Source organism: Meles meles, chromosome 1 (genome assembly GCF_922984935.1).
Source record: "Meles meles chromosome 1, mMelMel3.1 paternal haplotype, whole genome shotgun sequence".
Taxonomy (NCBI): domain Eukaryota; kingdom Metazoa; phylum Chordata; class Mammalia; order Carnivora; family Mustelidae; genus Meles; species Meles meles.
Genome location: NC_060066.1, coordinates 171,041,573 through 171,067,712, shown reverse-complemented (window position 1 = coordinate 171,067,712; position 26,140 = coordinate 171,041,573). Strand labels below are relative to the sequence as shown.

At 35.7% G+C, this 26,140-nt stretch overlaps 1 protein-coding gene across 4 annotated transcripts in view; it reads right to left on the bottom strand.

The window, feature by feature from the left end:
* The window catches only part of FYB2 (FYN binding protein 2), a 122,824-nt gene that overhangs the window by 47,896 nt on the left and 48,788 nt on the right, over positions 1-26,140 (bottom strand). For all 4 annotated transcript variants that reach the window (XM_046026124.1, XM_046026126.1, XM_046026127.1 and 1 more), the window contains exon 5: positions 9,318-9,418. In XM_046026124.1, the coding sequence (XP_045882080.1) occupies positions 9,318-9,418 (101 nt within the window). The remainder of the gene's footprint in view (positions 1-9,317; positions 9,419-26,140) is intronic.

The window sequence follows — 26,140 nt, the reverse complement described above, 5'->3', positions numbered from 1 at the left end:
GAAATAACACATCATGATCTTTTTGCTCCCTGGAGATCACCATGATCTCATTGTCACCTGGAGAGAGGGCAAATATTATTCTTAGAAATGGGGAAACCAAGGCTCAAAGGAAGCTTACTTGTCAAGGCAAGTACACAAAAATACACACTGAATTAATAATGCATTCATAACTTGAATATGATTTTTTAACAAACCAGACGTTCTCCAAAGTTTTGCCATCACAACTTGCTCCCATGGAAGAAATATAAAGGACTAAGGACTCTACCCCATAGGGTCAGGAAAGGACAGGGAATCATATCTGGAGGATATGACCCACAGCACTGGAGCCCATTCTCCACTGACGAGCTTTGTTCCAGCTGGGGGAAAACGACACTCAGAGCAAGATGGTCCTCAGTACCCTCCAACTGCTGGCCCAATAACATCACCACAGCTTGCAGGCTTTTTCTCCAAGTACTAACTTGCTGTGTGACCTTGGAAAACTAGGAGGTGAGAACACTGTTACTAATAATATAAAAACAATAACAAAAAGCAACATTTTTAATACTTACAAATACCAGAACTGTGCTAAGTGTTTAAGGGTTATGACCTCACTTAATTCACTCAGTGATCACTACTGACACTGGCATTTCATGGATGAGGAGGCAGATGCCTAAAGAGTGAAGTAACTTGTCTAAGGTCACTCCATTAGCAAATGGCTTTCAAACTTCCTCCCAGCTATGGAATCATTCGAGTAGAATATTGCCCACAGGCACACCTTCTCTGGTTGATGTTATGCTCAAAGTCTCCAGTACCCCTCAGGACCGTCCTAGGGCCCAGAAAGCACAGTCTGAATGCGTGGTCTAGATGACCTCTCAGGACAATTCTGCAGAACTTCCAGAACAGCCTAAATCCTGCTTACCCACATTCTATATAAAAGTGCAAAGCCTCAAAAGGCACCCATGCTGAACTATGCACCCCTAAAGGGATGGTCTTTGTTTTCCTGGCATTGTTTAAGGGACAATCTCGTACAAGGGTGACAGTGAAAGCTAACCACCTCATCTTTCCCCTTCTTTTCCTCCCACCCTCTCCCACTCTTCTCCAGAAAGGTAATACTTAGATTCCTCACCTTTGGTGGGCAGAGAATGAAAGAATGATCCCCTTTGAGTTAATCTTTGTAGAAGATATGAGAGTTACATTAAGACAAGATGGGATTGGGAGGGAGACAAACCATAAATGACTCTTAATCTCACAAAACAAACTGGGGGTTGCTGGGGGGAGGTGGGATTGGGAGAGGGGGAGCGGGCTATGGACATTGGGGAGGGGAGGCGAACCATAAGAGACTATGGACTCTGAAAAACAACCTGAGGGTTTTGAAGGGTCAGGGGTGGGAGGTTGGGGGAACAGGTGGTGGGTGATGGGGAGGGCACGTTTTGCATGGAGCACTGGGTGTTGTGCAAAAAGAATGAATACTGTTACGCTGAAAAAAATAAATAAATAGAAAGCAAAAAAAAAAAAAAAAGATTGATTGATGGATTGAATGATTTTTATTTATGGATATCCAACTGCTCCAACATCATGAAAGGCAATGTTTCCTCCATTAAATTCCCTTTTACAATTTTGTAAGGGAGAATATTCTTTTCTATATGCAGTTTTTCAATCCATAAACATGGTATATGTCCCCTATTTATGTAGGTTTCCTTTGAATTATTTCATCAGCAATTTGTAGTTATCAAATCTAAGTCTTGTAACATTTTGTTAAACATAAGTCAATTTCTCTTTCTTTAGCTTTGTGAATGTTGTAGTATTTTCTGATTTTAGTGTGTTCATTGTTAGCATATAGAAATAGGATTTTAAAATTCTATTTTGTATCCTGTGACCTTGTTGAACTTGTTTGTTATTTCTAAGATTTTTTTTTTTTTTTTGGTAAATTCCCTGGGATTTTCTATCTAGACAATCCTGTCATCTGCAAATATGGGCAGTTTAATTCTTTGATTTGCATTCATTTGATTTCCTTTTCTTGACAGCACTATGTTGAATAGGAGTGGTAAGAGCGGACATCCTTGGGGCACGTGGGTGGCTCGATCATTAAGTGTCTGCTTTCTGCTCAGGTCATGATCCCAGGGTCCTGGGTTTGAGCCCCCTGTCAGGCTACCTGCTCAGCAGGAAGCATGCTTCTCCCTCTCCCATTCCTCCTGCTTGTATTCCCTTTATCGCTGTTTCTCTCTGTCAAATAAATAAATGAAATCTTAAAAAAAAAAAAAAGTGACCATCCAGCCTTTTTCCCAGTCTCCAGGGGAAAGTATTCAATATTTCTCCATTAAGTATATTAGCTATAGGTTTTTTTCGTTTTGTTTGCAAATGCTCTTTTTCAAGTTGAGAAAGTGGCCCTCTATTCCTATTTTTCTGAGGGTTTATCATAAATGGGTATTAAATTTGTCAATATTAAATTTTGTCAAATTTGTCAATACATGCTTTTCCTGTATAGATTGATATGATTGTGTGATTTTTCTTCTTTAGCCTGTCAATAAAGAGTTCGTTGACTGATTTTTTTGAGTGATCTTTGAATATTGAACTAGCTTTCCATCCCTGGAATAAACAGCATTCTGTTGTGGTATAATTCCATTTTACGTCTTGCTGAATTCTATTTACTAATATTTTGCAAAGGATTTTTATGACTCTGCTCCTGAAGGGTGTTATCTGTAGTGTTCTTGTGTACTGTCTCTGTCTGGTTTGCTATCAGGGTAATACCAGCTTCTTAAATCAGTAAGGGTTTCCTCCTCTTCCATTTTTCTTGGAAAGATTGTACAGAATTAGTGTTAATTCATTTTTAAACATTTGGCAGAATTCTCCAGTGAAATCTCCCAGGACTTTGAGATGGTCTTTTTCAGAGTTCTATTTTCTGTTAATTGATTTATTTATAAATTTTAATTTCAGTATAGTTAACATACAGTGTTTTAGGTTTTTTTTGTTTGTTTGCTTTAGTTTTAAAATTATAGATTCGGGGCGCTTGGGTGGCTCAGTGGGTTGAGGCCTCTGCCTTCGGCTCAGGTCATGATCCCAGGTCCTGGGATCGAGTCCCGCATCGGGCTCTCTGCTTAACAGGGAGCCTGCTTCCTCATCTCTCTCTGCCTGCCTCTCTGCCTACTTGAGATCTCTGTCTGTCAAATAAATAAATAAAATCTTTTAAAAAATAAAAAAAATAAAATTATAGATTCAATGTCCTTAACAGTTACAGGGCTATCCAAATGATTTATATTGAGTGATTTGAGGTAATCTGAGTTTTTGAGGAATTGTTCCATCTTTAAGTTGTCAAATTTAGATGTGTAGATTTATTCATAATATCCTCTTATTGTCCTTTTGAAGTCTGCAAAGTTTTTAATGATATCTTTGTTTCATTCTTGATATTGTTTGTTTGTCTTCTTTCTGTTTCTTTGTTAGTCTTGCTAGAGGTTTGTCAATTTTATTGATCTTTTCAAAGAACAAGCTTTTGCTTTCATTGATTTTCTCTACTCTTTTCTGTTTTTAATTTTATTTATTTCTGTTCTTAATCTTTATTCTTTCCTCCCTTCCACTTGCTTTAGATTTATTTTTCTATTCTTTTACTATGTTCTTGAGGTAGGAGCTTAGATTTAAAGATTTTCTTCTTTAATGTAAGCATTTAGTGCTATTAATTTCTCTTCTGAATTCCTTAGGCTCTGTCCCAAGGATTTTTATATGTTTTCATTTTTGTTCAGTTCAATATGTATTTTGATTTCCTTTTAGAAACGTGTGCTTTTGTTTCTAAGTGTTTAGAGATTTTTCTGTTATCCTTTGGTTACTGATTTCTAGTCTGATTACATTGTGGTAAAAAATACACTATGATTTCAATTTTTCAAAATGCACTGTTGTAAGGCCTAGAATAAGGTCTATCTTGTATATGGTTATGGATGCTTCAAAATATATGTATTCTGCTCCTGGTGCACCTTCTATAGATATCAACTAGATCCTGTTGCTGCTGGTGTTGCTGAATTCTTCTGTATCCTTGCTGATTTTCTGAGTAGGTGTTCTGTCAATGTGGACAGAGGGGTGTTAAAGTCTCAAACTAAGAGTCCATTTGTCTATTTTTTTCATTCAGTTTGTGCTTCACATATATTACAGCTCTGGAGCTTGGTGCACACACACTTAAGACTGTTTTGTCTTCTTGATGGATTGACCCTATTATCATTACATAATGTCCCTCTGCATGTCTTGTAATTTTCTTTGCTCTGAAATTTACTTTATCAGTTAATAATTTAGTCACACCAATATTCTTTAGATTCTTTATTTTTTATTTTCTGTTTGGTTGTTTGTTTGTTTGTTTTTTTTTTTTAGCTTCTCTGTTATATATTTCCTGCTTTCTTGTGGGTTACTTGAACATTTTTTAGAATTATTTTTTATTTACCTATAGTTTTTTGTTTTATGTTTTTAAATTATCTCACTGTATAGCTGTTTCAGTGGTTCCTCTAGGGATTACACTATATATACACATAACATCACAGTCTACTGGTATGGACATTTTATCAGTTCATGTGAAGTATAGAAACCTTATTTCCCTCTATGTCCCTTAACACTTATAATGGTCTTATGTATTTCTCTTATACACATTTAGAACTATATCAGATAATGTTAAGAGTTTTTGCTTCAAAGATCAAACATAATTTTAAAAAATCAAAAGAAAGAAAATATGTCACACTCACATTTGTATTCTTTCCATTTTTTCTTTCTCCTGAAGTGAAGGTCCATGGTACTTCATTTTATAATTAATTTCTGTCTAGAAATCTTCCTTTAGCCATTCCTTTAGGATAGGTCTGCTAGAACAAATTTTCTTAGTTTTTCTTCATCTTAGAATATCTTGATTTCCCCTTCAATCTTGAAGGATATTTTTATTGGTAATAGGATTCTGGATTGATAGTTCTTTTCTTCTTATACTTGAAAAATGTTGTGCTACTTTCTTCTGGCTTTCATGGTTTCTGATGAGAAATTCAGTCATTTAAATTGTTTTTCACCTATAGGTAATGTATCATTTCTTTTGCTGCTTTCAAGATTTGTACTTTTTAATTTTTATTTTTAGAAGTTTGATTATGTTTTTGTGTGGATTCGGTTATCCTGTTTGGAATTTTCTTGGCTTCTTCAATCTTTTGTTTAATGTCTTTTACCAAATTAGGAAAGTTTTCAATTTCTTCAAGTACTTTCAGTAGCATCCTCTTTCCCCCTTCTTTCCAGTACTACAATTTAAGACTTTCATTATAGTCCCAGAGGTCCTTGAATCTCTGTTCATTGTTTTCCCCTGATCTATTTTCTCCTTATTATTCAGATTGGGTAATTTCTATCATTTCTTTCAAGTTTATGAATTATTCTATTCTCCCCATTTTGCTGTTGAGTCCATCCAGTGAGCTTTTTATTTTTCTTATTGTGTTCCTCACTTCTAAGTTTCTATTTCTTTTTCTTTACATCTTCCATTTCTTTGCAGAGGCATCCCATTTCTTCTAAAAATAGAGTGAAACTATTCTTTGTATGTTTCAATCATGTTCATAATTGTTCACTGAAGTCTTAACAGCTGCTTTAAATTGTCTCTCAGAACATGCTAATATTTCAGTTGTCTCAATGTTGTCATCTATTGATTATCTCTTTTCATTTAAGTTTAGACTTTCTTGATTTGTGGTATGATGAGTAATTTTCTGTTGAAACCTGGGCATTTTAAGTATTATAAGACTGGATATTATTTAAACTTCTGTTTTAGTTGACTTTTCTGGTGACAGAAATTGGATGACTTTTTTCTGTCAGCTGAGGGCACACATCTAGGTTCTCCACTTCTTGGCCTTCCAAGATCCAACTGAGGGGAAGGCTCCTCACTGCTCCTAGTCAAGGGTGGGCACTCCAATTCCCCACTCAGCTTTTGCTGATAACATCCTGGTGTTAGGAGTGCTTGTTTTTGCTCCCATTTGTCCTACTTACTGCTGGGCACTTGAGAAAGTCCTGATTCTCCAATGGGTCTTCTCTAATAACAGCCCAACAGAGAGGAGAAGGGTACTTTCGTTGGGTGGGAGACAGGAATACAAGCTCCTCATGAGGTCTTCATTATAGGTGGAGTTTTGTTACTCGTGGAAGGGTTGAAAGTCCAAGCTTCTGACATAGCTTTCTTTACACCATCTCAGCCAAGGGATTGGGGTACATAACTGCAGCCTGGTAAGGGTGGGTGTCTAGGATCCTCACTCATCACTGGCTGGTAGGGTAGAGCCATAGTTTTTACTGTGATGTTTGGCTAGAGCAGAACAGTTATTGTCTAAGGTTTTTTGTTTTTCTAGACTGCCCCTTTTCTGGTTCTTAGGGTAGAGAGAATAGTCTTTTGCTGGAGATGTTTCTGTTTGTACCCAGTGGTGTTTCTGGATTGCCGGCTTCTTTGGTTCTAAGTCTGGAATATATGAGGCAAGAAAAAAACCCAAGGGGGGCGCCTGGGTGGCTCAGTGGGTTAAAGCCTCTGCCTTCGGCTCAGGTCACGATCTCAGGGTCCTTGGATCGAGCCCCACATTTGGCTTTCTGCTCTGCGGGGAGCCTGCTTCCTCCTCTCTCTCTGCCTGCCTCTCTGCCTAGTTGTGATTAATCTCTGTCAAATAAACAAAAATTAAAAAAAAAAAAAGAGAGAGAGAGAATGACTGCTTTCTAGCCAAAACAATAAACCTCTTATTCACTTAGGAACATCTTACACGTGTACTACTGTGCATAGTTATTTAAAAAAAAAACAAAAACAAAACCAAAAAACAAAAAAGAAGAAGAAAACCCAAGGAACTCACCTATTCTTACTTGGGTTCCTAGGTCTCTAGTTGCTATACCTTCTTATTTCTAACTTTTCAGAGTCTCCCAGTTTTCTTATGTTTGTTTCACATATGATATCTGACAGTTTTAGTTGTACTTAGCAGAGGGAATAAGGAAGAGTATACATGTTCCATCCTTCCAGAAGCAGAATTCCACTTGAATTTAAATGTATTGTTTTATCAAACTCTCAGAACAATGCCATGAAGGTGATTACACCATTTTTCAGATGAAGACACTGAGGTTCAGATGTTATTCTTCTAGTAAGTGGTATAAAGATAATTGGGAGATAAATGAAGAAAGAGTCAAGTGAATAAATACAAGTGGGGGGGAAATTGCTCAACCCCTTCTTGTTTGTTCATTGTTTTTGTTTTTTCTAACTGTGTCTTGGTCCTTTAAAGAGGAAGAAGGAAAGGGGTGGAGACATGTAGCAGGATTCTTTTGATCCCAGGCTGTAGTACTTCAGTTTCTTTAGCCCTGGTAGGTCTATTCCTATCTCCCACCAAGATGTTCTCTCTGGCAAGGGACACCCTCACCACTTTTACCTGTCTCCCACCTTCCTCCCTTTCCGCTACGCCATGCTCTGTTACTCTCAATTGCATCAGTGGCTTATTTTCTGAGCCCTTTCTCTTTCAGCCAAAGACACTTGCCTCTTTATGAAATACACAAAGAATCCCTCAGTGAAAGACTGAAGAGAGGCTTGAGTTAGTGGCTCCTTCTTTGGGTACCTTAGGTGATTTCCCCTGGCAGGTCACTTTGAGCATTTATGGCCTGGGAAGAACAAATACAGGCCTCTGGTCCAGTTTCCCACTTTTAATCCTCAGCTTCATCCTATATGAAAAGGGGCTTTGCATAGGTCCAAATTCCATGCACACCACCCCCCATGAACTGCTCTCTCTGCAGCCCAGTCTGTCCTGGGACTTAGGGAAGAGACCCAAGCGTGAGTTGGGAGGGAGTATTCTGGGGGTCTCCTGTATCCAGGAAGGGAAGGTATAGGCTCCAACAAGGACATCTAAATAGCCCCATGAGCGCTTTGCAGAAAGCATGCAGTTGGAATTTAGTCCAAATAGGGCCCATGGCCTTTCTATTCAAAGGCTGGTTTATAAACCAGCAGCATCAGCACAACCAGGGAAATTGTTAGAAATTGAGACTCTCAGGCCCAACCACACAGCTACTGAACCAGAATATGTTAAACAAGATCCCCAGATGATTTGTATTTTAAGTGTTAGAATTTGAGAAACCATATTCTGATGCAGGTGCCTAGATGCTCCAAGAATGGAAAAATATTGCCTTATGGGGGTAAGAAGGGACAGGAGTTGCTTATGACTAGTATTTTATAAGCCATATGGGAAAATCTAAACTTTGCCTAGCCTACGAGAAAGAGAGCGGGAGATTTTTCAGTAGTTCTTCAACCCTTTATTGCCTTGGGGAGGGGAGGGAAATTTCAATGGATCCTAACTCCTACCTCACAAACCTTTTATGTATGTATTCCCAGGCAAATTACTTCTCCCAGACTCTCGGGCTTTTTCTCCATACAAAAAAGAAGCTAAATCAGACGATCTGTCTCTAACCCTCCCTCCAGGGAAGTAAAACATCCTTGAATGGGAAGCAGCATAAAACTGTGAAAAGAGCATGCATCTTAGAGGCAGTCTGAGCCTATTTCATATTATGTCTCTACCATATATTCCTTGTGTGACCTTGTAAAACTCAACATCTCTGGTCCTCAGTTTCTGGTCTCAAAAAGTGGGCTAATAAAACTGCTGTATCAGCAGGGATGCACACAGAGAACCTACTACTGAACTGTGACCCATAGTATATGTTCACAAAATACTAATGTTTATTCCAGCACAAATGTTCATGCCTTTTGTAGAGAACCAGCTGATCCTACAGGCAGAACAAAGACACAGAAACTGTAGAAATGTTATGAGTCCCTGCTTCTTCATTTTCTTACCTGACAGGGTTTCTTTTCCTCATAGAAAGGTCTGAGCTTTGTTGGCAATACCAGAGGCGGGAAGATTTAGCTCTGAACCAGTGGTCAGATCCATTAAATGAATTCTCTGCTCCTATTCAGACTAAACAGAGGGACCTAATTCTCATAGTCTGTTATCTCCTTCTCCACACACGGAGTTACCAGGGGAGTTCAAGAAAGACACCACAAGAAGAGAGATGAAGTTTCTATAGGAGAAGGAAGAAAAATGGATTATCGTATCTTGATTTTCCCTCCCACATATCTACAGAAGGCAAGGCATCTAAGTAGAATCGTGAAGGAGAGAATAGAAGAGGTAGAGAGAAGGCAGCACTAGGAGTTGTGAGATAGCATTGATGCCCAACTGGATTTATTTATATTTTTAAGAGACCAGGCAGGGGAAAAAAAAAAAGAAAAGAAATAAGATGGTAGAGCAGCATGGCTTTGAATTTTTAAACTTATAGTTAGCTAGAGGGAAAATACCATTTTTGCCACATTTTCATTCCACACAGGGTTACAATATTAATTGGCTTAGCAGACTTACAATCAGCAATTTCTTTTGCGGTGCACAGGTTAATGGAGTTGCCAGAGTGTTTCAGATATGAAATTGTTGCCTCATAATTATGTGGCTCTTCAAATTCAGCACTGAGAAGAATGGAGAAAAAGGTTACTTAAAATAAAACATTGTTTTAAACATACTTTAAAACTTTTTGTATTTTTTCTTCATTAGAGAAGTAATATGTCTGACAAATATGGTGATTTAAACAGATATGGAAGACATTGCCCCTACTCTAAACATAGAAATTCTGAAAAGTACAACACCACAAAGAATTATATGAAAAATACATAACTCATCTAGAAATCAATAAAGTCTCCAGGTGCCAGATATTGGGAGGAAAGCACAACTAAACATGTAAGTGGGAATTACATGCAAAGGAAAAGTGAAACAGATAGAGAAAAATCTTAATGACTGGATGGCTGAGGATCTACTTTGAGTCAGGAGTTAATTCTGAGCCACAGGCCTCATCTGAATGGGAAGCTAGAACCAAGCTATCAGCATAAAGTTCAGAGTCACAAAATGCCATTTGATCTGTAAAACAAATTATAAAAGATATGTGTAAAATATGTATTTTTATATGTATGATATATATGTATATTTTTATATGTATGATATATATTTTTTTATATATGATATAAAAGATACACTTTCCCAGGGAATAACAGGGAAGCTTAGTATACAGCTATGACTGCTGGAGCTAAAAAAATAGCCCATGAGAAATCAGGAACTTGAAAGCCAAGTACAGGTGGGGCTCTAAATGTACACTGTGTATTTCAGAGACACAGAGACAAAATGGTGCTTATAATCTAACCACTGTAAAGTAAATCTGAAATCATTCTGTAAAGCTGCTTCTACAACCCAAGACACGTACAGTAGTCAAAATAAACAATTTCCACTTAAAACAAGCTTATAGTTAAAAAAAGAAAAGCAAACCACATAGAGATGAGCTACCACACACAGATGATATAACAGAATGACAGGATTTAGTAACAGAATGACATGAAAGTGACTTTAAAATAACTATTTTTTAAATGTTCAAAGAAATAAAAGAATGAAATCCATTAGGTATAAAACAAAACAAAACAAACAAACAAACAAAAAACACTTTCAAGAATGTGAAAAAAGAACATAGATTTAGGGACAAGACAAAGGAGTACAGAAATCATTAGTTCTTATAATAAAAAAAAATTAATGTAGAGGTTGAAAAATAGATTAGACACAGAAGAAGAGAGAATTGGGGAATTACTTAGATCTAAGGAAGACATCCGGAATGTAGCATGGAGAAATGAAGAGATGCAAAATATTAAAAGAGAAGTTAACAGTGGGGAAGACAGACAGGGCTCTCAACAGCTGTGACCAAACCTTGAGGGTGTGCTCACAATAGGGAAAGTGGGTCATTGTAAGAAGCTTGTCTGAAGGCAATCACAGCTCAGATACAACAGTGAGGCCCACACAGCCCATAAGGGGGATACCCCTGGAATGCCTGGTTCCTGTGACCCAGAGGGATTGTGCTATAGGACATGATTGGACCTCTTGTACACAAGGCCATTACTTTTAAGACCAGGAGATGTAGCTGACCTCCTTAATATACAGAAACAAACATAGGGAGTTAGACAAAATGAGACAGAGAAATATGTCCCAGATATAAGAATAAGACAAAAATCACAGCAAAAGAGCTAAATGAAACTGAGATAAACAGTATGTCTGATAAAGAATTCAAAGTAATGGTCATAAAGACATTCACTGGACTTGAGAAAAGAGTGGATGGTCTCAGTGAGAACTTCAATAAAGTGGTAAAATATATATAAAAAAGAACCAGTCAAAGATGAAGAATTCAATAACTGAACTACATGAGAAATATATGAGAGGAGGGACATCTGGGTGTTTCAGTTGCTTAAATGTCTGACTCTTGATTTCAGCTCAGGTCATTATCTCAGGATTGTGAGATTGAGCCCCACAGTGGGCTTCACACTGGGCACAGAGCCTACTTAGGATTCCCTCTCTCCCTCTCCCTCTGTCCTTCACCTCCTTAAAAAATACAGGAGAGGAAATCCACAACAGATTAGAGGACATAGAAGAAAAGATCAGCAATCTGTAAGAGAGGGTGATAGAAAGCACCCAAGCTGCATGACAAAAAGAAAAAAAATTAAAAATGGGAATAGATTAAGGAAACTCAGTGCCATAATCCAGTGCAAAAATATTCACATTATAGGGGCCCCAGAAGGAGTAAGAAAGAGAAAAGGAGAGGCAAAAACTTATTTGAAGAAATAATAGCTGAAAACTTCCTGAATCTGGGGAAGTATACAGAAATCCAGATCCAGAAGGCAAAGTGAGATTCTAGCAAAATTAACCCAAGGAGGTCTACACCAAGACACATAATAATTAAAGTGCCAAAAAGTGATGATAAAGAGAGAATTTTAAAGGCAACAAGAGAAAAAGATTTACATACAAGGGAAACCCCATAAGGCTATTAGCTGATTTTCCAGCAGGTATTTTATAGGCCAAAAAGAATGGGATGATATATCAAACTACTGAAGAAAAAAAAATCCTGCAACCAAAAATAACATACCCATCAAGGTTCTAATTCAGAATAGGAGAGGCAAAACATTTCTCAAACAAAAGTTAAAGAAGTTCATCACCACTAAACCAGCTTTGCAGGAAATATTAAAGGGAATACTTCCAGAGCAAAGAAAAGGCCATGAATAGAAGAAAATCATTAATGGAAAAAAATTCACAGGTAAAAGCAACACAGAGTGAAGGTAGTAGATTAATCACTGATAAAGTCACTATGGAGATTAAAACACAAAAGTAGTAAAATCAATTATATCTACAAATAATAGTCAAGAATACACAAAAAAAAGACATAAAATATGATATCATATACAAAAAACATGGAGTGGGAGTAAAAATTTAGTGCTTTTAGAATGTGTTTAAACATCAGTGACCATCAACTTAATAAAGACTTGTATATACATAAGATGTTATATATGAACCCAATGGTAACTACTAATAAAAAAAAAAAAAAACCTTTAACACATAAAAGAAAAGAAAGGAATTCAAGTATGACACTAAATAAAGACATCAAACCACAAGGGAAAAGAGTAATACAAGAAATAGGGAACAAAAGAATTACACATACACACAGAAACCAATTAACACAATGACAGTAAGTACATACCTATCAATAATTACTTTAAATGTAAATAGACCAAATGCTTTGATCAAAAGACACAGGTTGACTGAATGGATATAGAAATAAACCCATGTATATACTGCCTATAAGAGATTCATTTCAGTTCTAAAGACACATACAGACTGAAAGTGAAATTCAAATACCATTTAAATGAAAGTGGGGGAAAAAAAAAAGAAGCCAGGGCCACAATACTTATACGAGATAAAATAAACTTTAAAACAAAGACTAGCAAAAGACAAAGAAAGGCACTACATAATGATAAGAGGATCAGCTCAACAAGAGGATATAACAATTATAAATATCTATGCACCCAACATTGGAACACCTAAATAAATAAAGCAAATATTAACAGACTTAAATGTAGAAATTGACAGTAATACAATAATAGGGGACTTCAGCATCCACTTGCATCAATGGATAAATCCTACAGACAGGAAATCAACAAGGAAATAGTAGTTTTGAAGCACACATTAGATCCAATGGACCTAAAAGATATATACAGAATATTCATCCAACAACAGGAGAATACACACTCTTTTCAAGTGCACATGGAACATTCTCTAGGACAGATCACAGTAGGCCACAAAAGAAGTCTCAATAAATTTAAGAAAACTGAAATCATACCAAGGATCTTTTTGAACCATAAAAATATAAAACTACAAGTCAATTTTAAGAAAAAATCCAGGAACACAACTATAGGAGGCTATGTAATATGCTACTAAACATTGAATGAGTCAAACAAGAAATAAAGGAAAAAATTAAAAAAATACACGGAGATAAATGGAAATGAAACACAATGATCCAAAATCTTTAGGATGCAGCAATAGAGGCCAACCTCAAGAAACAAGAAAAATCTCAAATAAATGACCTAACTTTACACCTAGAAAAGGTAGGAAAACAACAAACAAAGCACAAAGCTAGTAGAAGGAAGGAAATAATAAAGATTAGAGCAGAAATAAATGAACTTGAGACAAACACAATAAAAAAGACTGATGAAACAAGAAGCCAGTTCTTCAAAATGATAAACAAAATTGATAAGCCTTTAGCCAAGTTTCTCAAGAAAATTGGGGGAGTTAAGTAAATATAATCAGAAATGGAGGAGTAAGAGCTGACAGTACAGAAATACAAAGGATGATGAGACCATTATGAGCAATTTTATGATAAAAAATTGGACAACTAGAAGGAATGGATAGGGTCCTAGAGATATGTCATCTTCAGAAACTAGGATGAATTACAAAAGTTGAACAGGCTGATTACTAGTAATCAGTAATCAATATTGAATCAGTAATCAAAAAACTCCCAACAAACAGAAGTCTAAGATCAGATAGTTTCAGGGTAAATTCTACCAAATATTTAAATAAGAGTTAATATCTATTTTTCTCAAGCTATAACAAAAAAGCAAAAGAGAAGGTAAACTTCAATTTTATTCTATGAGGTCAGCATGACTTTGATACCAAAACCAAACAAAGACACTACAAAAAAAAGAAAACTATAGGTCCATATCTCTGATATACCAAAAATACTCAACAAAATAATAACAAACCAAATTCAACAATACACTTTAAAAAAAAATCAAGATCAAGTAGGATTTATTCCAGGATGCAAGTGTGGTTCAATATTTGGAAATCAATCAGTGTGATACATCGCCTTAATAAGAGAAAGGATAAAAATTTCAACAGAAGCAAAATAAAAGGGCGTTTGAAAAAATACATCCAAAAAATAAGAAAAGAAAACATACATCTACTTACGACAAAAAAAAACTCAACAAAGTGGGTTTAGGGGTAACAGACCTGAACATATAAAGGCCACATATGAAAAACAGCTAACAGTATATTCAAAAGTGAAAAGCTGAAACTTTTCCTCTAAGATCAGGAAAAAGACAAGGATGTCTTCTTTAACTACGTTTATTCAACACAATACTGGACAATAGTCAACACAATACATGTGTAACCACAGCAATCAGGTAAGAAAAAGAAATAAAAGGCAATCTAAATTGGTAACAAAGGACTAAAACTGTAATTATTTGCAGAGGACATGATACTATATATAGAAAACCCCGAAGACCCCACCAATAAACTATTCAAACTGATAAATGGTTCAGTGAAGTTGCAGGATACAAAATAAGTATACAGATATCTGTTGCATTTCTAGATGCTAATAATGACATAGCAGAAAGAGAAATCAATAATTCCATTTACAATTGTACGAAAAAGAATAAGCCTAGGAATAAATTCAACCAAGGAGATGAGGACCTGTACCTGAAAACTATAAAACACTGATGAAAAAGATAGATGAGACAAATGGAAAGATATACTACGCTCATAGATTGGCAGAATTCATATTGTTAAAATGTTCATACTCTGCAAAGCAATCTAGATTCAACCCAATCTCTATCAAAAGACCAATAGTGTTTTTCATAGAATTAGAATAATTGTTTATAAATTAACATAATGCATGTAAAATATTTATAGCATGTAAAATATGTAAATGATAAAATTTATATGGAATCATGGACCTCAAATATCCAAAGCAATCTTAACAAGAATAAAGCTAAATGTATCACAATCCCCAATTTCAAGATATACAATAAAGCTGTAATAATCAAGAAAACGTGGTGCTGGCACAAAATTAGACACTTAGATCAAGAGAACAAGATAGAAAGGCCAGAAATAAATCCATGCTTACATAGTCAGTTAATCTAGGACAAAGGAGGCAAGAATACACAATGGGGAAAAGACAATCTATTCAACAATTGGTGCTGGGAAAACTGGACAGCTGCATACAAAAGAATGAAACTGGACAACTTGCTCACAACATACACAAAAATAAACTCAAATGGATTAAAGACCTAAATGTGAGACCTGAAACCGTAAAACTCCTAGAAGAAAGCATGGACAGTATCCCTTTGATATTGGCCTTAGCAATATATTTACGGATAGGTCTCCTCAGGTAAGAGAAAAGCAAAAATAAATTATGTTGCTGCATCAAAAATAAAATGCTTTTGCACAACAAAGGAAACCATCAACAAAACAAAAAGACTGGGAGAAGATATTTGCAAATGATGTATCTGATAAGGGTTAATATCCAAAATATATAAAAAACTTATACACATCAACACTGAAAAAATAATCAAATTTAAAATTGGACAGAGAGGGGTGCCTGGGTGGCTCAGTTGGTTAAGCATTTCTCCTCAGAATAGGTCATGATCCCGGGGTCCTGGGATAGAGTCCTGCTGCTGGTCCTCCTGCTTCGGCTCTCTCATTTGTGCTCTCTTTCTCAAACAAATAAATAAAGTCTTAAAAAAATAGGCCAAGGACCTGAATAGACATTTTTTCAGAGAAGACATACAGATGGCCACCAGACATATGAAAAGATGTTCCACAACACTCATCATCAGGGAAATGCAAATTAAAACCATGATGATATATTACTTTATACCTGTCAGAATGGCTAGAACCAAAAAGCCAAGAAATAACAAGTGTTTGTAAGGATGTAGAGAAAAAGGAACCCTCATGTTCTGTTGGTGGAAATGTAAATTGGTATGATTAGTGTGGAAAAAAGTATGGAGGTCCCTCAAAAAATTAAAAATAGAATTCCCAGACAATCCAGTAATTCCACCACTAGGTATTTACCTAAGGAAAATGAAAATGCTAATTTGAAAATGTATACACACCCTTATGTTTATTGCAGTATTATTTAAAATAACCAAGTCATGAAAGCAGCTCAAGTGTCATCAGTAGATGAATGGATAAAGAACAAGTGGTATATATACACAATGGAACATTACTTACCTATAAAAAAGGAATGCAATCTTGCCATTTGTGGCAACATGGTTGGACCCAGAGGGTATAATGCTAAGTGACATAAGTCAAAGACAAAGACAAATACCATATGATTTCACTTAAGTGTGGCATCTAAAAAACAAACAAATGTACAAACAAAGAGGAAACAGACTCATAAATACAGAGAACAAACTGGTGGTTACCAGGGGGATGGTTGGCAGGAGAATGCGTAAAACAGGTGAAAGGGATTAAGAGGTACAAACTTCCAGTTATAAATAAATAGGTCATGGAGATGAAAAGTACAGCATAGGAAATATAGTTAATAATATTGTAATAAGTGTGGTGAGAGATGGTGACTACACGTATTGTGGTGAGCACTGAATAACATGGAATTGTTATATTCTGTATATTATATTCAGTATATTGTGTACCTGAAACTAATAAGACACTGTGTGCTAATTATATTTTAATTAAAAAAGAAATGGTGATCAAACAAATTAATAAAGCTGTTGATAAATATAAGTATATATTAACTGTGAAAATGACTAATTTATAGAAGTTTAAAAATAAGATAGAATTAAAAATATTAAATAATAATATGAAAGATAGTGGGAGAGGGCTGTAAGCATTATTCTCACAGCTGTATCATTTAAGAGCAAGAGAAAGATTTTGATTAACATTAGACTTAGTTAATTGGATGTCAAAATTTAACTATAACCACTAAAAAGAATAGAAATAGAGTGTTTAACTTCTCAGCTGGTAGAAGGAAACTATGGAATGAGAAAACTTAAAGAAGGCAGAAAAGGAAAAAATATACATGTAAAAAATTTATAATATATTTAAAACATAAAATATGATAAAAACTCAAATAGATCAAGAATCACAATAAATGCAGATAGATTACTTTAATAAAATAGTGTCTGCATGTTGTTAAAATCTAGTTAATGCTGCCAAAAAGCACCAAGCAAACCAAAGCTCCTTTATAAATGAATGGAAAAAGAGATGCAAATGAAATACTAAACAAAAGAAATCTTAGGTCAGTTTATTAATATTAGACCATATTTCAGCATGACTGATCAAGAAAATGAGAGGAGGTACACACATGTGTGCATATACACACATGCACACAAATTACAGATAAGGAAGACAACAAAACTGGACATAGGTTTAGGCTTTCAGAAACCTAAGAAAATGTTACGATGAGCTTTCTGCTAATACATTTGAAAATTTGGAATGTCCCTCTGTAAAGGAATACATGAAATGTGTTATGTTCATATAAAACTGGCAAACTTATAAATAGAAAATTACTCCAGCAATTAAAGAACTACATGCAAAGGCTGATAGGCCTTAATGAGCCTGAATCAATAGTATACACATCTATTCTCCCTCCCACTTACCTTCACACTCAATCTATCCCTCTCTTTCTCCTCCACCAAATAGTTTAATGGGCAAGTTTGAATAAATAGTTTCAGAGAACAGAAAAAGAGAAAATCTACCCTACTATTTTAAGAGGGCAGTTTGATTTTGATATGAAAACTACAAGGCCAAAAAGAAAAAAATATAGCCCAATTTCACTTAAAACATTTAGCCCAAACCCACTAAATGCTAAAAAAAAAAGAGTTAATCAGTAATAAAATTAACCCAAGAAAAACTAAAATTTATTCCAAGATATCAATGATGGCATGAGAAAATCTACCATTGCAATTACTTACACTGAAGCAATAAGAGAAAACCAGATTATTTTAATAAATACAAAAAAAATTCCACACAAACTCTCTTAACTAGATTAATCTCCAACAAATATCTTAATTGTGAACTCTAACAAAAAGTTAATATCTCTAACAAAGAGAGATATCTCAACTCCACTGGAAACTTCTGCAATAGGAAAAAAAGAAACTCATAGAAAATTGGACAAATGGATATTACAGACACCACAAGAGAGAAATTTTAAATAGCTCATAAAAATAAATTCACACTAAAAAAATTAAAAATAAATTCACAACCATGTAGTAAGCAGTGAAGTGGAATGAAGACAATGAGAATTAGTTCACACCCACCAATTTAAGAATCCCAAAGTTTGAAAATAATATCTCATTTGGCAAGAGTACTGAGAAACTGGAACTTCACACTAGCTGGAGAACATAAACTGGCACAACCATTTTGGAATACAGTTTTTCAATATAGAGTAAAACTGAAGTTGTTTACTGTTGTTCAGGAGTTTTATTTCTAAGAAAATAACCTAGGAAAACCTGGTTACACATATATGAGATGATTATTATAGCATCATTTGAAAGGATGAACATTCAAAACAACTGGAATGTCCCTTGGTAAAGGAACACATGAAATGTGTTATGTTCATATGATGGAATGTCTACAATATGCAATTATATTGAATAAACTAGACTCATGCATCAATGTAGATAGAATATGAAAACACAGTTCTGAGAAAAATCATATAATAGGTTAATAAGATGACATTTATTAAAAAATGTTTACTGTATCATTAACAAATATGAATTTGTAGTTAAAGTATAAAATATACACTAAATGGATACATTCTTATATCCATATTACAATTTGCTGCTGGGAGGGAGGAGAATGAGATTAGGGAGTGAAACGAAGGGGACTTCATTTGTATTTGTAGCAAATGGAAAATCACCATTTCACTAAATGTGGAACATAGGAGAGAAAAGAAAAGAATCACCTATGATCTTCCTACCTTAACACAAGTGAAGTCTTGGTATTTTGGTATTCTTCCCGATTTTTTCCATTTATTGGTATATTTGTCTACTCGCAGTTACAGACAATGAAGAGGCTAGAGTTCTCTCTTTCCTTGTCCCCCCCTTCCCCATTTATTATTACAAGCACATTCTATCCAATTGTTTCCCCTCATTTGACCAGCTTGGGTATTTTCAGATTTTTTTAAAATCATATTTTCTAAAGATGTATGAATAGTTCATTTTGCTGAAAAGGAAAAATTATGAACTCTAATGCATCAGTAATTTCTCCTCTATTTTGTTTCCCTCCCCTATCCTAAAGTAATCGAGAGAAACTTTCTTAAATTATAGACTATGCCATGTATCTCATGCTCCAATGACCTAACAATCTCATCAGGTCTATGGTAAATTAACTTTATTAATAAGAAACAATTTGTGGAAAAATTGAAAGAATATGTCTAATCAATTTCTTGGACTACTTTTGTCAGAAATGAATAAGTATCTGACTTTAGATGATCAAAAAGAATTTCAACTGAATATAAAAGAAAGCATCTTTCAGATCAATTGTCTTTACAGAGGGGTAGTTCCAGGATTAATGTTAAAAATGAAAAAAGATATTGTGGATGTATTTAAACCTTTTTTATACCTGAGAATATCTTTTATCCTTTTCCTGGTCCACTAAAACCAGATCTGAAATCTGCTGTGATTTAATACAGCCTGGGTCAATATGAAGAACTTGGATTGTAGAGAAGAAATAACTACGATTTAAATAAATCTTTCTGTCAATTTTTTTGTTTCCACATTTATTAAAATTTCTGTCTATAGTCTGTCTCCAGGACTATAGACATTATTGAGAGGCAGCACAGAATTATAGACAAACTTGGAACTTGGGGTCAGACAGCTATAAACTTGAATCTTAGCTCTTCTACTTTCTAATTATAAAGTACTGAATAAATACCTTAATCTCAGTTTCCTACTCTATAAAACAGTAATAATAAAATCTAATTTAAAGTGTATTGTGAATATTGAATGAAATATTTGCTCTCCACACACAAGCATTCCAATAAAGTGTGCTAGTAATATTATTATATTGGAAGACAGAAATTATAATATTAAAAAAATGTTTTAACACACATCTAATGGGTGACTGTGATCCCTTCCCACCCTTGGAGGGTGGGTACTATCTTCTCAGTCTCGCTCTGCTGTGCTCCAGGCATGCGAGTATCTCTCAGAGGGGAGCTATTACACATACCTGATGCCCTGGTTTTTAGTCTAGTTCCATGGTTTTTGTGGATGCTATCCAGAAAATGCTCCTTGATCACTTGATTCTGGTAGCCAGAGGGGCTTAGTACCTGTATCCCACAGAACTGAACAATTGAAGAGACAGTTCGTGGCAGGCTGTCATCCCTAGAGTATCATATAAACATTAGACTGAAACACAGCCCCAGTCATTCTCTAAAAGAGACCCATTTGCTTATCCTGGAGTTTCACCCTGAGGGACAGGCTTCAGGTGTGCCACATACCTAGAGGCCTATTGAGGGGCTCTCAGGGAACATAGGCCAGTGGCCACCATCTTTGTACTCTCCCTCTTCCTTGCTACTACTTACAGGCTTCTCCCAGAAAGGAGCTTATACACTCATCTGGAGCCTGGATTGTTCTGACTGTCACCCAGGGAACACATCCAGATTGCCTAGCTCTGGTAGCCAGTGGAGCTTATGTATGTAATCATACAAGACTGTAGATATTTGCATACTCTGAAAGCTTCTGCCAGAGGGTCTAGCTCCTAATCAGCCTGAATCTGGGTGCTGACTGAGGCTCTCTCCTTTGGGACACTGACAGTTCTTGGCATAGCCTCACTACTGGGAGCTATTAAAAATATAAAAATATAATAGGCTGCTAGGATGATCAGAAAAGTTTGAGAATACCAAGAGCTAGGGCCGTGAATGATAAGGTTTATTTCCTACACAAGGTCACTCCTTCAAGACTGGGTGAGGTGGCTGTTTCATCTACTATACAGAAACTAACACAGAGAGTCAAGCAAAATGAAGGAACAGAGGAATATGTTCCCCCAAAAAATAACCTCACAAGATAAAACCATGGGAAAAAATCTTCATGGAATAGAGATAAACAATCTAACTAATAAAAAGTTCAAAGTAATGGTCATAAAGATGTTTACTGAACTTAGGAGAAGAATGGATGAACTTGGGAAGAAGTCCAACAAGGAGAAAATATAAATAGTACCAACGGAAGTCACAAAGCTGAAGAATACAATAACTGAGCTGAAAAGTATAGTAAAGGGGTTCAAGAGCAGAGCAGATGAAGCAAGACAAAGGATTGGTGACCTCAAAAACAAGACACTGGAACTCACTCAATCAGAGAAGTAAAAAATAAAAGAATGAAAAAAAGTGAAGAAAGCTCAAAGGACAAATAGGACAACATCAAGCTGACTAATGTTTGTTCACATTATAGGGTTCCCAGGAGAAAAGAGAGAAAGGGTCAAAAAGAAATAATTACTGAAAATTTCTCTAACCTGGAGAACGAACACACACACACACACACACACACACACACACACACACACACACACACAGACACACACACACACACACACCTAGGAAGACTAGAGAGTTCCAAATGAAATAAGCCCAAGGAGACTCACACAAAGACATGTTATAATTACTATATTGAAAATTAAGGAAAAAGAGAATGCCACAAGCAGGAAGAAAAAAACAATTTGTTACATACAAGGAAACACACATAAAACTATGAGATTTCTTCAGTAGAAACTTTGTAGGCCAGAACAGAATGGCATGATTTATTCAAAGTGCTGGAAGAAAAAAAAACTTCAACCAAGAATGTTCTACCTGGCAAAGTTAATGTTAAGAACTGAAGGGGAGATAGAATTTTCCAAACCAGCCAAAGGTAAAAGAGTTCATCACCACCTAACCAACTTTACCAAAAATGTTAAAGGAACTTCTTCATGTGAAAAGAAAGGGCACTAATTAGTAACAAGAAAATATATAAAAGTATAGGTAAAGGTAACTATATGGTAAAGGTAAATATATAATAAGGTAGCGGATTAATCACATAAAGCCAACATGAATGTTAAAAACAATCTAAAACAGGGGCGCCTGGGTGGCTCAGTGGGTTAAAGCCTCTGCCTTCGGCTCAGGTCATGATCCCCAACCCGCATCGGGCTCTCTGCTCAGCAAGCAGCCTGCTTTCCTCTCTCTCTGCCTGCCTCTCTGCCTACCTGTAATCTCTGTCAAATAAACATAAAAAAAAAATCTAAAACAATTTATAAATCTAAATTGCTATATGTAAGCCTTATGGTAACCACAAAGCAAAAACCTATTGTATATACAAAAAAAAAAAAAAAAAAAAGAGGAAATCTAAGCATACCTCTAAAGAAAGTCATCAAACCACAAAAGGAAAGAGAAAGAAGGGGAGTAAAGGAAAAGGGGAAATCAAAGAACACTGAAAAGACAATTAACAAAATGGCAAGAAAAACGTATCAATAATTACTTACATGTAAATGGGTGAAATTCTCTAATCAAAAGACAAAGAGTGGCTGAATGAATGAGAAAAGAAGACCCACCTATATGCTACCTACAAGAGACTAATCTTCTGATTTAAGGGCACACAGACTTAAAGTGAAAGGTTAGAAAAAGATATTCCATGCAAATAAAAACCAAAAGAAAGTTGGGGTAGCTATACTTACATTAGACAAAACAGACTTTAAAACAAAGACTGTAATAAGAGACAAAATATTAGATAATGATAAAGGGGTCAATCTAATAAGAAGATACAACATTTGTAAATATTTATGTACCCAACACAGGAACACCTTAATATACATAGCATATATTAACAGACCTAAAGGAAGAAACAGACAGTAATACAATACTAGTAAGGGAATTTGATAACCCAATTCCACCAATGGATAGATCATTCAAACAGAAAATCAGTAAGGAAACATCGGCCTTAAATGACACATTAGACCAGATGGACTTAACTGATATATAAGAACATTCCACTCAAAAGCAGCAGAATATACATTTTTCTCAATTGTGAATAGAACATTCTTCAAGATAGATCACATGTTAAGCCACAAAACAAGTCTTAACAAGTTAAAGAATACTGAAATCATATCAAGGATCTTTTTGGACTACAATGGTATAAAAGCAGAAATTGCAAAAATAAAACCAGAAAATTCATGAATATATTTATATAGAGATTAAACAACATGTTACTTGTCAAAGATGAAAAGAGAAATCAAAAAATACCTTGAGGGACATGAGAATGGAACTACAACATACTTAAACTTATGGGATGCAGCAAAAGCAGTTTTAAGAGGAAAGTTCATAGAGATAAATGCCTACCTCAAGAAACAAGAAAAATCTCAGATGAACAACCCAACACTACCCCTCAAGGAACTAGAAAAAAAAGAACAAATGAAGCCCAAAGTCAGTAGAAGGAAGGAAATTACAAAGATCAAAGAAATAAATGAAATGAAAAGACAACAGAAAAAACAACAAATGTAAGATCTGATTCTCTGAAAAGATATAAATCTTGCACAGTGAAGAAAACCATCAACAAAATAAAAAAGTAACCTACTAATGGGAGAGAATATTTACAAATTAGATCTGTGATAAGAGGTCATGATCCAAAATATATAAAGAACTTCTACAACTCAGTAACTAAAACCGCTAAACCATCCAATTAAGAAATGAGCATACTATCTGAATAGACTTTTTTCCCAGAGAAGACATAGAGATGGCCAATAGGTACTTTAAAAGATGCTTAACACCACTAATCAGGGAAATGCAAATCAAAACCGCAAAGAGAGGGGCGCCTGGGTGGCTCAGTGGGTTAAAGCCTCTGCCTTTCGCTCAGGTCATGATCCCAGGGTCCTGGGATCGAGCCCCGCATTGGGCTCTCTGCTTGGCGGGTAGCCTGCTTCCTCCTCTCTCTCTCTGCCTGCCTCTCTCCCTACTTGTGATCTCTATCTGTCAAATAAATAAATAGAATCTTAAAAAAAAAAATACCGCAAAGAGATATCACCTCATATCAGTTAGAATAACTATTACCAAAAGACAAGAACTAAAAAATGCTAATGCAATGTGCAGAAAAGGGAACACTTGTGAGCTGTTACATGAGAATGTAAATTGATGCAGTTGTTACAGAAAACAAAATGGAGGTTCCACAATAAATTAAAAATAGAACAGCCATATGATCCAGCAATTTCACAATTTCACTTCTGGGTTCTTTTTTTTTTTTTAAGATTGTATTTATTTATTTGACATACAGAGATCACAAGTAGGCAGAGAGGCAGGCAAGGAGGGAGAGGAGGAAGCAAGCTCTCTGCGAAGCAGAGAGCCTGATGCAGGGCTTGATCCCAGGACCCTGAGATCATGACCTGAGCCGAAGGCAGAGGCTTAACCCACTGAGCCACCCAGGCGCCCCCACTTCTGAGTTCTTATCTGAAGGACCAGAAAGCACTAACTCAAAAAGATATACAAGCACCCTCATGCTCATTGTACCATTATTTACAACGGCAAAGATAGAGAAGCAACCTGAATGTCCTGATGGATGGTTAAGGAAATGTGGTACGTATATACAATGAATATAAACACACACACCCATTGAGCCATAAAAAAAGAAACCTTGCCATTTGTAACAACACAGATGGACCTTAAGAGCATTATGCTAAATGAAACAAGCAGATATAGAAAGGCGAACACCATCTGATCTTCTTATATGTGTCATCTAAAAAAAAAAAGAAAGAAAAGAAAAGAAAAGAAAGCAAGCTCCCAACTCATAGATATGGAGAACAACAGAATGATGGTTGACAAAGGTGTGGGGTGGAGTTTGGAGAAATGGGTGAAGGGTGATGGTCAAATGTACATACTTCCAGTTATAAATAAAATCATGGGGATATAACATACACCATATTGATTACAGGTAATACTGTTTTACATCTCTAAAGGTTGCTTAGTAGAGCTTAGAAGATCTCATCACAAGAAGGAAATTGTAACTATGTACAGTAACAGACGTTAATAGACTTATTGTGACCATTTTACAATATATATACAAATAATCATTATGATGCATGCCTGAAAATGATATAACATTACATGTCAATTATACCAAACTGAAAAAGTTTTTTTTTGAAGTATGCATTTTGGAAAGTTCTTTTTATTACAGATATAGCATCAACTTTCTCTCTTTTCTGACTTTCTCATAGAAAACCTCTAATAACTTAAGTATTACATTGTCTCTTAATGATATCTTCAATGTTATGTATGTTCGAGAAGAACCAGCAGCTCTGTAAATGCGGACTTAGTGTCACAGATGATTTACAAAAGAAATTTTCCAGTTATGTTTGAATTCTTGGAATCCTATCTTCAAAATCAGTTTTTGAACAGTGGGGTCTCTGGTTGAATCATGGGCTTGTGACCTCCTCTGATAGTTGTTTCTACTTGCCATGTCAACCCCTAGACCACAGCCTTCTTTTGGAAAATAATCTAGTCAACCTCCGTGAGGCCCTAAGTTCTCGAGAAGCGGCTCACATAGCTCATTCCAACACCTGTTCACTTGGTGGAATGGTGAAACGGTCCACCACGGTATTAGCTACAATTATGGAAGGTTTGTCATGGGTTAGGGGCCGTACTTAGACTCGTCACATCCATCTCTTACTGGCTGTGTGGGTCTCAGGCAGTCATTTAAGATCCCAGAGCCTTAATTTCTTTTGGCTCACTGTGGTTTAGTGTAGGAATAACTCCGTTAACATGTGCTCAATGCCTGACAACAACCTCAATGAGACATACTCTGTCTCATCTTCTCCTGTGCCACATGACAAGAGGGTAAGATGAAAATTTCTAGGCCAAGAAGGCTCTGGAAAATCTAAAGAAGAGCTTCTATTATGTGGAAAACTGAGACTTGAACAGCAAAACCTGTTAGGTGCACTTCTGTATTTATTTTACTAGGGAGGTAAAGAAAAGCTGAAAGCCCAGCTTCTTTCATTTCTCCTTTCAGTGGGCCATCCATTTTGCAGATAAGAACAGGAGTAGCTAAGCCAGGCGTGGCTCTATGTGATATTCCGCTGGTGCCTGG